Genomic DNA, 13,864 nt, shown 5'->3' on the forward strand with positions numbered 1-13,864 from the left:
GTAAAAAAAAAATTAAAATCGATTTATTATTACTGAGATTATTGCGTTCAAACAAATAAATTCTTCAGTTTTATATATAAGTACAGATTTATCCAGTAAGGTAGTCTCATTGTACCCTCGAGCCTGGCGACGGGCGCCGAGCCACCGCATTACGAACAATGTGAAATGTGAATCCTACTGACACGCTCCGAATGGCATGAGATTCCTACGCTCTGCGGATTATACTCCGTTTACATAAGCACAGTGTATGACTCTTCTCCTTTTATCGCTTTATAATTACAGGGATACATAAAAAGCATTATCTATAAAATAAAAAATGCGTAGACCCGCATGCGCGATGAATAATATGAATTGGCTACTAAGTAAACTATAATATCTGTAAAAATTCCGATATTCACTTTTCAGCGTTATTTATTTATTTATTTATTTATTTGAACAGCCAACAAAACATACACCTTACATAGTTTTTTTTTTTAAGAATTCGGTAAGTAATTTCTGCAGTGCTGTTTCAATTACAGGCTGTCACAGCATGAACATTTTAAATACATAACAATTAACAATTGGCTGCACCATAAGTGCAGTATATTCTAAATATAAGACTGAATATAAAACTAAATTTAGGTTTCAACAAGCGAGTTCAATATTTTCTTTTTGAAGATAGGAAGCGAGTCGTTAAATATGTCAATGTATGTTTACTAGGTATGTTTACTACCAAACCCATCTAATTAAAAAGTTAATAAACGAAAAAAAAACTCTTTTTAATGGAGTTTTTTTTTTCTTCAGTTAGTACCTTTTTTAAATGGGTTTGATAGTATACAGGGCCTAGATAACAAAACGCTATAAAAGTGAAGATTGCTATTTTTTTCAGATACGATGGTTTACTTAGGAGACATCAGTATGTATGCTATTAAATACAATATGCATGACTCAAAACTTCGAATTGTTCAGGTCTTTTATGCGCCCTATGCCAGGGCACCATTGCTATCGTCTTAATTACGGCATTATGGGTGTTTGACAGTATTTTTTACAGTGGCGTATATCTCTATAATTTTTATCACTATGCAAAATTAATAGGGGAGTATAGGAAAATATATAACAATGAGAACCCATTTTTAAACAGTCCGTCTAACTGCGATATGTCAGCAGTAACTTACGAATGGCTCATTTACTGCATTATGTGACCCATATTTTTTTATGTTGTTGAAGGACTAAAACAAAACTTATATTATCTTATATATTATACATGTTCAATGTAAATATTTATTATTTTTTATGACAATGAAACTGCGGCGTAATGAATCGTGTAACAACTGCTCTAAACAAATACAGTTTCAATCATCTCATCTTTAGCATAGACAAAAGGTTTAGCAGATTCACGTTGTTGGTCAATCTACGTTTGATTGATGTTAAAGATGTTTATGACAGGTAATGGAGATTAAAGATACTTAAATATATTATGGAGATTACATCTAACCCTGAAATAAAGATTGCCGAGCGTTACTGTAAAACGCCATCATACATCTCGTAAAACCACGTAAGTATTATAGAATCTATATTATAGCAGATGTGGCACATCGTTGCACATTGATCCAGTATCGTGCCAATAATGAAGTTGAAAACTTGAAACTATGATTTATTCTATGGTTCCCTATCATATTATTTCACGCAAGTACCCACTTTTGCTAAAATGCTGGATGTGTCTTTGTACAAATTCATGGCGACGATACTGTTGTAAATTTCATGTGTTAGTTGCAAATTTTAGTATTACTCTTATTATAACATTTTATTGATGAAAAATGGCTTATCGCATCTTTAAAGTTAAGACACGGGAATCGAGACTGTTTTGCTAGGTGAGTTTGTGTACGTCAAAACAATAACACGAAATATCTTTCGTAATTATTGGGCATTAGGAGACTTAACACTCAGTAGTTAAGTTAGATTTTAAGACATTAGTGTCTCAGGGTGACTAACTAGTGCAGGGCTATGTTGCTGTTTATGGGAAGTAGTGTCGCTTACCATCAGACGAAAGGCTTGCTCGTCATTATTTATATAAAAATTCCAAAACTGAATTACGACGTCAATACCTGCCCAAGACATTTGTCTCATCTGTAATAATCTAATCGGCGTACAATATGTCGCAGTGGAGCACGCGATGGCTTCGCGCGTGTCCACCGACGCACGCGAGATTGTTTTCTTAATACTCACAACGCTTCTTATATTCAAATTAACTAAAAACATAATTAAAATGTTTGATCTACAGTGGAGTGTTAGGCATAAAATATATTAAGTATTGTGTCAACATTCATAATGCACTAACTATTTTAGGCAATTTTAAATGATTTAAAATATGTATAAAATGCATTACCAAGATATCAAACTAAAGATCCGGCTAATATCATAGTTTGTTTTCCGAAATTATTACTGAAAGGAAGTAGGCAAAACTAATTTAAACAAATCTTTTCACTTTAAACTATTTTCATTACCTACTATTAGGTTTTGGTAGATTTCAACTTGTCCAAGCAAACTTTAACTAAGATAAATTTTAAAAAATCAAGTGAATTAAATTTATTATCTACCCCATATTTGCAGTTGTATATAAAATCGTCAGGATAGATCTTAAGGAAAATATATTTTGTCTCGTGCCACTCTCTTGTAGACCGCTCGGTGTTCACCAAACCGTGCACAAAACAAAAGCAACGGAAATATTACGCCAGTCGTCGACAAGAAAGTCCGCGGGACAGAACGATCGCATCTACACACTCCACAAGCAAAATAAAACACATTTTCTAACATAGAAGAACCAAAAAGCAAACATAACTCATGGCATTCAAAATCAAATAATAAAAAAACAATAATTCACAATAATTATTAATTCGGTCATAAAAATGTAAATTAAATGCATGTATGATAATAACGTTGCTCGCATCAACAGATAATAAATAGTGTGTGATTTGACAGTTCGATTTTCCAAAATGGACGCCAATGGCGGCGTAGCAATATGCTTTTTCTTTGCTTTCTGCACACGGTATGTGGAATCACAGAGCTACTTTAGAATGGTGAGTAACTTTAGATATCTTAACAATTATGTTTACATTTATCTTGCATTTATATCAACGTGTAACATTTAGATAAATGCATTGCCTACATACGCAACCATGCGATCATCGACAGAATATAAAAACTGTTAAAATCGATTTTATTACCTACGTATAAAAATTATTAGCCTCTAATATTATACTATAAAGTTTTAAAGTCAAAATTCTATTCCACATATTTAATTAAATTTTGTATCAGTTTTCAGATATTATAGGGGGTATTTGTTCCCTTTACTGCACGCAAGTACATATCTGTATATTATTTAATATTAAATTATGCAAGTACCAATTACGATAGGTATTAAGAACATCTTAGTTTATAAATATAAATTGTCTTTTGGGCATAGTTGTTTACACCGGATTACCTAACGTGTCATATGCAATAGCGCTCATTTCGCGGACCCCCCACTGAACTAACCCACTGAGTTCGTCCACGTGTCTTACCAATTCACAATACTAATGAAATCGGTTTTTCTCTAAGCGAAAGTGAAAATTTAGGTGGCCATTGTTCTGCCTTAACAGTTAGCCAAGAAAAGGCTAACAATGGTTATTTTGTTAATCACCTTACTTTTGCTATTTACTATCGAAAATTGGCTCTTCTACAAGAATCTTATTGATATATGCAAAAATAATGCTGACTATAATTATTGTTACCTGTACTGAAACATAATATTAATGTCATTATTTCTTGAACGTTAATTAACCCGTATCATTTCGATACAGATATTATTTCTGGTGCTTTCTGTACACCTATAAATTTCTTAGATATCATTTGGCTTAATTAAAACCCTAGCTAGTTGACTTGATTGTTTTAGACACAGATCTCGGAAATCTAGAACATCCTAAGTGATTACAGAGATCTAACTAAATAATAGGTTCCTGTACTTGGTGAGCATCTAGGCTTTTTCTTCCTGGCATTGAAGAGAAGGTGGGTGTTGGCATTTCTATTTCCAGCAGCGGGATGGAGTGGCAAAAAAATACTTTAAAAACCTTTGCTTTAGCAATAATTTAATTCGAACTTAACCCGTTAATTATGGTGGTTTCCTGGGGTACCCTGTTAACGGTGTACAGGCGATCCCCCGTACCCGAAAACTATTAGGCAGGTATCTACACGGAAGGGTAGTTGTAATAATGTCAATCCCGTTTCTCGATCACGGAACCCTAAAATTGCTCAAGGCACACGAATCTGCAATTTGAGGCGCAACTCCAAGCGTGAAGGTTGTATGGCAAAAAATATGTCGCTCAAGTGACACTTATGTGGTGTATGGCACCGTGGAGATGATTATGTTGATTAAAAAAATCATATGTCATATAAATAAATAGATAATTAAGGTCAAGTTATAACTGCACTGCGGATATGCCGATTCCACTTCTTCTACCTATCCTTGACTCAGTGGCGTAATAAGAGTGGCATGACGGCCCCTGGCGTGAAAAGAAAAAGACCAAAGCAGGACATCAGCAGTCGTATTATTTGCAACAGGCGTTTGCGGTGTAGTTACGCCTCTAAGGGATCGGCGCAGCACACTATTACGAGTATATTGCAGAACCAAAAGTAATTTGGCGTACTTTTTCCGATCATTTGGTTATAATTGCCTGCCCGACTTCAGCCAGTATCTAGTCCCGGGCTGATCGTGTTAGAATAATCACACAGACTGACCAACATGAAAATTACACTAAACCTGCACGTTTACTGCTTACTGCCAGGAGGCTAATAAGCCGATCAATCAATAGGAGATTTATTAGGTAATTGCCAATCACTTGTATCGATGGGCATGTTATATCACCATAGCTGGTGGTGGGATCGTTGTATCCACACGGTTAGCGACCACTAAAATATGTAAAACCCGCCGTAATGCCCCACTCAATTATTGAGCCGTGATTAGCCTGTGTACCTACTTATATCTGGTTTCAAACAGGCCTGTGTTGACTGACAGCAGGTAATCATCTCTCATCAGTCGATACTCTATGTGGACCATTTACCACAAAGTTCCTTGAAGTCTTATTACATACAAAGGCTGCAAAACATCTTTCCCACTTATCTTCCTAATTCCTCAATGAACCTATGACTTGAATTTCATATTATTTGAGTTTCGTACTGTTTTCTCAGGGAACTAACACTAACGCGGCTGAAGCAATGCAGTTCCTTCGGGAATACGACCGGGAAGCGTCCGGCATGTGCTATCGGTAAGATAACTGATTTCGTTTTAAGCAGCAAGCCATACATTAGTGATTAATTTATAAATGTAAATCTGCAATAAGAATCCTACATCGATGAGCGTTCCCAGCTTTCAACTTAGGGGAGAGCAAATCTCTAATTTTAATCTAGGGCAAAGTAGGCAAACATTAATTCAACACATTACACGAGTACCTACTTGCATACAAAAGTATGTACCAGTGTTCATTGCAGAGGGCAGCTGCCTCCTTTCCCACCTGCCCGACGCCTCACGCTACGCCGATGCCTATACCTACGTACGTACCTATGTAGGTATAGGCATCGGCGGATTTATTTTCGTATTAAGGTGGTAGCTCAAGGTCCATTTTCATACATTTTGTTTCGGCTTTAATCTGGGTAACTAAACAAGTATTGGCAAGTAAAGAATTTAAATTCACGTCTAGTTAGTGATTAGTTCTCGCAGTTGAAGAAAAACGTAAAAATAATTAATAATCATGGATATTTCTGCCTTTAAAATTTCGTCATATTAAATTTTAAAGGCCGAAATATCCATGATTATTAATTATTTTTACGTTTTTCTTCTGCGATAATCTAATACTACCCAATACTAAAGTTACCCAACCGAAACAAAATGTATGAAAATGGACCTTGAGCTACCACCTTAACTACGAAAATAAATCCAACTTTATGTTGACTGGTTTATTTCCGCAATCCAATCGAAGGTATAGATTTAAGTTACTAATGTCAGCTTATAATTATAAACGTATGTCTCACAGAGTAACAATGTCGCAATGGAAATTCGTGACAAACATAACAGAATACAACAGGAGAAGAATGGTGGAGGAACTGGCCATCAGTTCGAAGTTCGAGCGACTGTCGTGGAGGAAAGCGGCCGCCTTCGACTCAACAAGGCTATCTGATCATCAAAGCAGGCGGCAGCTAGCCAAGATTGTTCAGAGTAGCCGAGCTGCTTTGAGCGATGAAAAGTTTACAGAGGTTACTGATTTCTTCTATTTACTGAGTTGTGTTAGCTTTCAGTCTGGCATTCATGATGCTTGATTCATTTAATCGCACGTGTATATTGTACTTATACATACTTACCTACTGATGTGATGTATAGTTACCTATATCGCGTCATATCTGCATCATCTAGCAACGACGCTCCGTGCGTTGCAACGTTGCCACATATTGAACGGGCTCGATGTAACGCAACGATGTTTAAATTATGAGAAAGACCTTGATTTTTTTAACTGCTTTGTATGACGAGACGAACTTGCCGTTCGCCTGATGGTAAGCCATATGACCGCCCATAAACAGTAGAAACACCATCCAACACCTTGAATTACAAAGTATTGTTTGGTATTCCACAACGCTCGCCACGCTGAAACATGAAATGTTAAGTCTTATTATGTCCAGTAGTTACACTGGCTACAATATTCTTTAAACCGGAACACAGTGACTACACATTGTTGCTTGGCGGCAGAAATAGAGATTGCGGTGGTACTGACCCAGGCGGACTCTCATATATGAGAGACCTACCACCAGTACAATATTATCTAAAAATCAATAACGAACCCCTTGAGAGATACTATCATAATATGCGCAACAACCTTTTGCATTTTCTATCAGGAAACCCAAACAGTGACGTAATGTAATGAAATATTTTGCTAATGTTTTGTAAGTTACTCATAAAGAACCGTTTTATTATTACGAATAATTTACTTTCTGTTTCTTTCGTGGAATTTAGAAACACGTCTTAATACATATTAATAAGTTACTATTACAATTTTAAACAATAAGTCAAAGCGGAGTTTTTCTATAAATATTCATGATTTTACCTAAGAGATATGATTTGTATTTATATTTTGGGGAGACATAATTGCTTAAAAAGATATTGTTGATTTAAATACCAAAAATGATAATTAATTTTCACATATTCTAGCTCCAACAAGTAATATCAGAAATGAAAGAAATCTACAACACAGCAAAGATATGCCCATACGGTCAAAAGCCATATGACCCGCACATTCCTCGAGCGCCGTTCCAAGGTAGTGACTTTCAAGACCTGCCAATCCAGGGTTACCAGCTGGCTAACCAGCCCTACCAGCATTACCAAGCTTATACTGAATCTCAAGAGTACCCGAACTACTGTGACATGCAACTAGATCCTGAGATAACTAGAATTCTGGCACATTCGAGAATTGAGAGCGAGCTGCTATACGTCTGGAGGAGTTTTAGAGACAAAACTGGTCCCAAGTTGAAGAATCGGTTCATGAGATACGTTCAACTGGCGAATCAAGCTGCTGTTGCCACTGGTAAATACTTGTATATATCTTTTATCTTCCGGTTTTGTCTAACCCAAGTTGCCACTAGAGCACCTACTTTTTTCCACGCGTAGATATTCCGTCCCATTATGTGATAGGGGGTGAACCTATCGTCAAATCGCTAGTTTGAGTCTCTGGACTAGCACAAAGAAAAAATGGCCAATATCACTTAATTCGACTGGAGGATAACTAGGGACCTCAGCGCGGTAGTCGCACCGCAATACAATTACACCATCGACAGTGCTAACACTCACACTACCTAACTTTAAAATAAATTTAGAAGTTTAATTAGGTAATCAAATATTTGAGCATATTTTGTTTGATGATCAACTAGTATATCTAGATATTACTTAATTATTGCAAGAAATAAGTAATTTAAAAAAATGGAATTCCTTAACACAAACTTCAAAAACATTTATTTCCGTAAAATATTATAAAACTATATTTCCCATCAGGCTACAGAGACGCCGGAGATCAGATGCGCTCGACATACGAAGACCAGACCTTCAGAACGAGTGTAGAGGAGATCTACAACCAAGTGTCCCCGCTATACAAGCAATTGTTCACTTATGTAAGAAGAAGACTGGTGCAGCGGTACGGAGAGACAAGCGTGCGAGCTGATGGACCCATCCCCTCACATTTGTTAGGTAAGAATTATACCTATATTTTGTTTACAGTTTTAAATGTGTCTGCTTTTACAGAATACCTAAATTGATCTTATCAAATATTAGATCTTGCCTGCGGCTCCACCCGCGTGAAAAAGTTCAGGTATAATATATTTTCCCACATTAAAAATTCATCTATAGCACTCAAGATTTTAATAGTTTCAAAAATTAGCGGGGTTAAACTAACAAACTCTTTCGCTTCACATATTAGTACATATTAACAGCGACAAATTTTAATTCCATTTGTAATTACGAAATATTAATATGTGAGGTTGGTGATACAAGAATTTTGTAAAAAGGACATTGTTTACTTTAATTCAAATCTCGAAAGTTCTGCAGAGGAGTTTTCTCAAAATCACGATCTTTATTTATTCAAACTGTTTTTAAAGCAAAAAATACCTTAATTATAAATTATATACGTACATAAAATACTTTGGGTTTGATACAGGTAACATGTGGGCGCAAAACTGGAAATCGATCATGGACCTAGTGATGCCATTCCCTCAAGCACCTAACGTGGACGTCACGTCTGAGATGCTGCGACAGGGGTTCACGCCTCTGAGGTAAGAATATACACAATAATATTTACAATACTAAAATCAATTGTTTTTAACCTTATTCAAGAATTAAGTAGCAGCATCTGTGATTTATAGCAGATAATTTACATTGCTAGTAAGGAGAGCTAGCGATTTTTAATGAAAGAAGTGTATAAAGCCCTGTAAAATTTTACGCAAATAATATTCATTCCAGAATGTTCCAAATGGCGGAAGACTTTTACACGTCGATGGGCATGAAGCCAGCCCCTCCAGAGTTTTGGCGCAGCTCTATGTTGGCTCGACCTCCTCAGCGCAGCGTCCAGTGTACTGCCAGCGCATGGGACTTCTGCAATAGGATCGATTATAGGTACAGGACATCTAATCATCTTGTTTCATAGCCCGAGTAGGTACTTTTAAGAGCGTTTACGCATCCGCGCGCCGTATGTCTCAAAAACAGCACTTTTTGAAGGAGATAATATCTATCAAATCAATTATAGGGTATTGCTGTCTTGCAGTTTAAGTTCCTGCGTATTGCTATCAGAATCAGTGAAGTCCTACGTTTGATCGATTGATCGAGTAAATCAAACTTGAATGAGTTTTTGAGGATAGTTGCTAGGGATTGGAATATGTCCTAATGTGGTGGTTCACCTATGATCACTCGGTAGGGATGGGATATTTTTTTATTCAAGTAAGATAAAGGTCGGATAGTTCATAAGATCCAACATTCAACGAGCAACACATATCAAAATATTTTATGAAATCTTTCAGGATCAAACAATGCACAGAAGTAACGATGCAAGACCTGATATCAACTCATCATGAGATGGCGCACATACAGTACTATCTTCAGTACGCGGACCAGCCTCAACTGTTCAGGGATGGGGCAAATCCTGGTAAAGTGTTGAACGATTACTTATCTGTCATAATATTAAATTCGTTTGATCTTGACGACCCTTCCGTAGTGTTTGGTATTATTATTATTGGTGTATGGCAGCCTTAATTCGTCTTTTTTATTTGTTTTTCCAGCATTCCATGAAGCTGTAGCAAACGCTGCAACGCTTTCTGTATACAACCTTCCGCATTTGCAGCGAATTGGACTCTACCAAAATAAGTAAGTAATGCTAAAAAAATTATCCTTCATCATCCATTATCAGAACTATAGAAGACTTACGACCTAAAAAAATTATATTTAAAATTGCAATCATTTGTTGTTCCAGCAAGCAAGTAGCGTTCAACTGTAAAGCTCAAAGCTGCAAATTCGATTCTGGCATTAAAATTTAATGTAGATATTTATGAATCGAAATTAATTGTTTTGAATCTAAATGACGCGACTCTTAAATCTTTTAAAGTTCCCTATTATTACATGTAATTTTATTCTGAGTTTGAGTCAATGACAACTGGGTTTTTTTTTTAAATTTGAGGGATCTAGAGACATAATTTATCTGATATTTTAAGTTTTCATCATAATCTTTGATAAATAATGAATCCTAGATATAACTAATCCAAGTTATAACCAATTCATCATTTTCAGAACCCACGATCCTTATGAAGTTAGCATGAACTTCCTGATGACAATGGCCCTTGAGAAAGTTGCCTACCTACCCTTCGCGTTTATGGTGGACCAGGTAATGTTTCCCTGCCTATGTATGATGAAATACACGCACTATTAATTGAATAAACAATTATTGCTAGTAATAAACCTACTCGATAATATGAAAAGTCACGTACAGGTATATTGTGCATATAAAGACGGGGTAACATTTTGCTGGTGGTAGGATACATTTCGTATCCGCTCGGATAGCCACCACCGTGCACATGATGTTAAAGCCTGCAATAGTGGTTCACGTACGTATGTCGCATTCCAGGATTAGCCTGTGTATATTCAGTTCGAACAGGCCGGCATAATTGTATCGATTGCCGAGGGGTAATCATCTCTCGTCAGTCGACATTCTATTGGAACCTACTTAACTTGCCCTCAGGGGCAATGGGATAATTATGCCGTGCGCGTATAAAAATAATAATTAAGAAACGTTTGTAATCAGTAATTGCGTGCAATTATAGCTAGCAATAATTGGTCCATCTAAATGAGGGTTTACTTACAATATTTTTATGTTATATTGTGTCAGTGGCGTTGGTCGGTGTTTGAAGAAGGAGTACAGAACATGAACCATCGATGGTGGCAAATGAAGCTTCGGTATCAGGTAATAATTCATTTATTCAAATCACAATTAAAAATATAAAATTAAACAATTCTTTAAATCACAACTAAAACCTAACTATCCAATTTTTCTTATGGGATAAAAGTTCAAAATTCTGTGCGTTTAATATTATGCTATATTTCAAAATACTGCAATCTGCAATATTTATGGTAAATTCAGCTCATAATTTGATAATGTTTTAGGGCGTCATACCACCAACTCCAAGATCTGAAGCGGACTTCGATCCAGGATCCAAATACCACGTGATCTCTGACCAAGTAAGCAACACTCCGTTTTATTTGTTAATCATTTAGAAGTCCTACTCCCTACAGATATGTTACAAATTATCTTTTAGAAATTATATAAGTAAAACCTCTTGTGATCAGTAGTATAGTATCTGGTATATCAGGCAAGTTTGAGCAAATTGCCTGATATACCAGACAGGCATGAGGCGTTTGAAATTAAAAAAAATAAGCTTGATTAGAGATTAATGTTGCTTTGAAGCAAAAGTCGTTAAAATATCCCCTAGCTAGGCCGGATGTTTAAAACCGGCCTAAGACGTCATTAGAAGTAATAAGCCCTATTTTTTAAGGAATATATCAAATACTTCCTGGCGACGGTGCTGGAGTTCCAGATCTATGAGCAACTGTGCCTGGTGTCTGGACACCTCGGTCAGCTGTTTGAGTGCGACATATATAGGAGCAGAGAGGCGGGGAGACTTCTCAGGTAAAATTTATATTTATTAACAAAAAAGTATCTTAAGTATTTCGCAAATTGCGGAATAATTTTTACGAAATTTTATTAGGCTTTTTTTGTTTGTTTTAATACACTAATTCTATATATTATTTGGTATAACGGATGTATTAAGACAAACAACAAAAGAGATAGATGTGAGAGAAAATTTCGTATATACTATTTCGTTGCGTACATTTATTTTAAGAAATACTCACTTCATGTAGGTATGCTCACTCCTCCCGCGTGAAAATACTTTCTCGGATTCCAATTATCTCCGTATATTTTTCTTGGGTAAACAGATATAGTCGTTCCGGAGCATGGTTTTACTATGACAATGCCATATACGTATCTGCTTTGTTTTCTAACAAACAGAAAACTTTTTCGCGTGAATAATATTTTAGTAAAATAAAACTCAAATAAAATTTCGTTATATCATTACAATTTAAAAGCATTTTTTTTAATAACAAACTCAATGTCATTTTAATCTTTAATCCGCGTACTTCTAAAAATATTTGTTTTTAATATTACAATTTTAGTTTCACTAACCACTGGTGAAAGTATTACAAAAAATCTTTTAAACCTTACAGTGAAATTATGCAGCCTGGGTCTTCTAAATCGGCTTCAGATATCATCAGAACTATGACAAGGGGGAAAACTAACAGGATATCACCAGAAGCTTTGGTTAAGTTGGTATTGTTTATCTATTAACGAAGAAAATTCATTGTCGCGGTAACATTGTCAATTGACGTAATAGAATATTGCTAATTCACTTTGTTGTGATGACTGAACATTTTGCCAAAATCTAATAATGCAAGATAAAATATCTCACAACAATAATATTTCATGTAGCTACAATGACCATTTCCGAACAGTTCCAAAACATTATATTAAAAGGTATGAAACCAGCGAATGAATTCTTTTTCTTTCTATTTCATCTCTAGATACTTCCGACCCCTGGAATTATGGCTACGTGTTCAAAATCGAGACGAACCGCTTATAGGATGGAGTTCAAATTACCACGACGTCGCTCTCTTCTCGCAGCAATCGGATGGGACCTCCAACAAAGCCTACTCTCTCAGACTATTGTTAATTTTAACCATTTGTTATAACATTTTGAAATAAATTTATTTGTACATTATTTATTTTTTCCTATTGACTGCCTTGGTGGCGTAGTTGTATTATATGCACTATACGACATCACCACTGTATTGTAGACCAGCGTGGAGATCCTGAATCGATTACCGGGTTAAGGAATAATTTATGTGGTTTTTCTGAGACTGGATAGCCCAGAGGAAGTTAACGTAAGACGAGAGGCTGGTCGTTAAACTCGATATTTTAGTATTTTTTTTAAACTTTGTTTCTCCGACCTCAGATTGAAGTGGAATAAAGGCAGATGAAAAAAGAAGGTTAGAAACTATAAGTCGCGGTTTTAAAATTTTAAGATTATCTCAGATGTTCTATGTTTGTTAGCTTTTTTACGCATCACTAACGAGCATTGACGAAGATAGCGCATAGTGAAAGTGTTTCTGTTTTTTTGTTCATTAATACTCTGGTAACTTTATTATAAGAACTCCGTCGGAAACGTTCTAACTTTTATGCCGATACATGAAGACAAAAAATTAAGCATAAAAGTATGTCATATCCCGTCAATTCTCATTTTGGTAGTAATAAATTTCTAAATCAATAATTAGGTAGTGATTAATTATATTCGTTTAACTGTCGTCATTACCTTGAGATATCAATCAAGGTACTTGCTTACGTCGCGAAAATGTAATCTAAAAAATTAAAATATTAGTCTCCTTCGAATATTCGATAAATCCTAAATAAATTCACAAACGTAGATAAGAGATCGACGTGATGTGATGCCCATCCCATAATGCAGTTATATAAATCATTTGTTACGACAACCCTTCGGAAAAATACATTATTAAGTATACGTCTATGAAACCAGAAATTATATTTAATAAATAAATCAAAAATCCAGGTTACACGAATGAATAAATCTCATGGTAACATAAAAACGAAATGACGGAGAAAAGTTAATGAAATAATTAACAACTTTTTTTACTGCATAATAAAAACATAACTCACTTGTCAATAATACAATTAAAAAACAACATTGCTACGGCGATTTAATC

At 35.5% G+C, this 13,864-nt stretch overlaps 1 protein-coding gene across 2 annotated transcripts; it reads left to right on the forward strand.

Annotated features, from left to right (window-relative positions):
- The first annotated feature begins 2,704 nt into the window (after positions 1 to 2,704).
- On the forward strand, positions 2,705 to 12,864 carry LOC115439786 (angiotensin-converting enzyme). Of its 2 annotated transcripts, none has more exons than XM_030163776.2 (15): positions 2,705 to 3,056; positions 5,203 to 5,279; positions 6,045 to 6,264; positions 7,211 to 7,583; positions 8,048 to 8,239; positions 8,706 to 8,820; positions 9,008 to 9,160; positions 9,562 to 9,686; positions 9,820 to 9,904; positions 10,325 to 10,418; positions 10,920 to 10,994; positions 11,195 to 11,269; positions 11,584 to 11,717; positions 12,314 to 12,412; positions 12,668 to 12,864. In XM_030163776.2, exons 1-15 carry the CDS (start codon positions 2,973 to 2,975, stop codon positions 12,846 to 12,848), a joined length of 2,082 nt encoding a protein of 693 aa, XP_030019636.1. In that variant the 5' UTR covers positions 2,705 to 2,972; the 3' UTR covers positions 12,849 to 12,864. The 2 variants fall into 2 exon arrangements, with proteins under 2 accessions (XP_030019636.1, XP_030019638.1); XM_030163778.2 differs by lacking the exon at positions 2,705 to 3,056 and adding an exon at positions 4,561 to 4,647.
- Positions 12,865 to 13,864: the final 1,000 nt, after the last annotated feature.

This window comes from Manduca sexta, chromosome 18 (genome assembly GCF_014839805.1).
Source record: "Manduca sexta isolate Smith_Timp_Sample1 chromosome 18, JHU_Msex_v1.0, whole genome shotgun sequence".
Classification (NCBI taxonomy): domain Eukaryota; kingdom Metazoa; phylum Arthropoda; class Insecta; order Lepidoptera; family Sphingidae; genus Manduca; species Manduca sexta.

What these genes read in the sequence shown, in the direction of transcription:
- LOC115439786 (XM_030163776.2), top strand. Translation starts at nt 2,973, where the DNA reads ATGGACGCCAATGGCGGCGTAGCAATATGCTTTTTCTTTGCTTTCTGC. An exon ending in TCGCGTTTATGGTGGACCAG is followed by an intron (nt 10,419 to 10,919) that starts GTAATGTTTCCC and finishes ATATTGTGTCAG; the next exon opens with TGGCGTTGGTCGGTGTTTGA. An exon ending in GAGGCGGGGAGACTTCTCAG is followed by an intron (nt 11,718 to 12,313) that starts GTAAAATTTATA and finishes TAAACCTTACAG; the next exon opens with TGAAATTATGCAGCCTGGGT.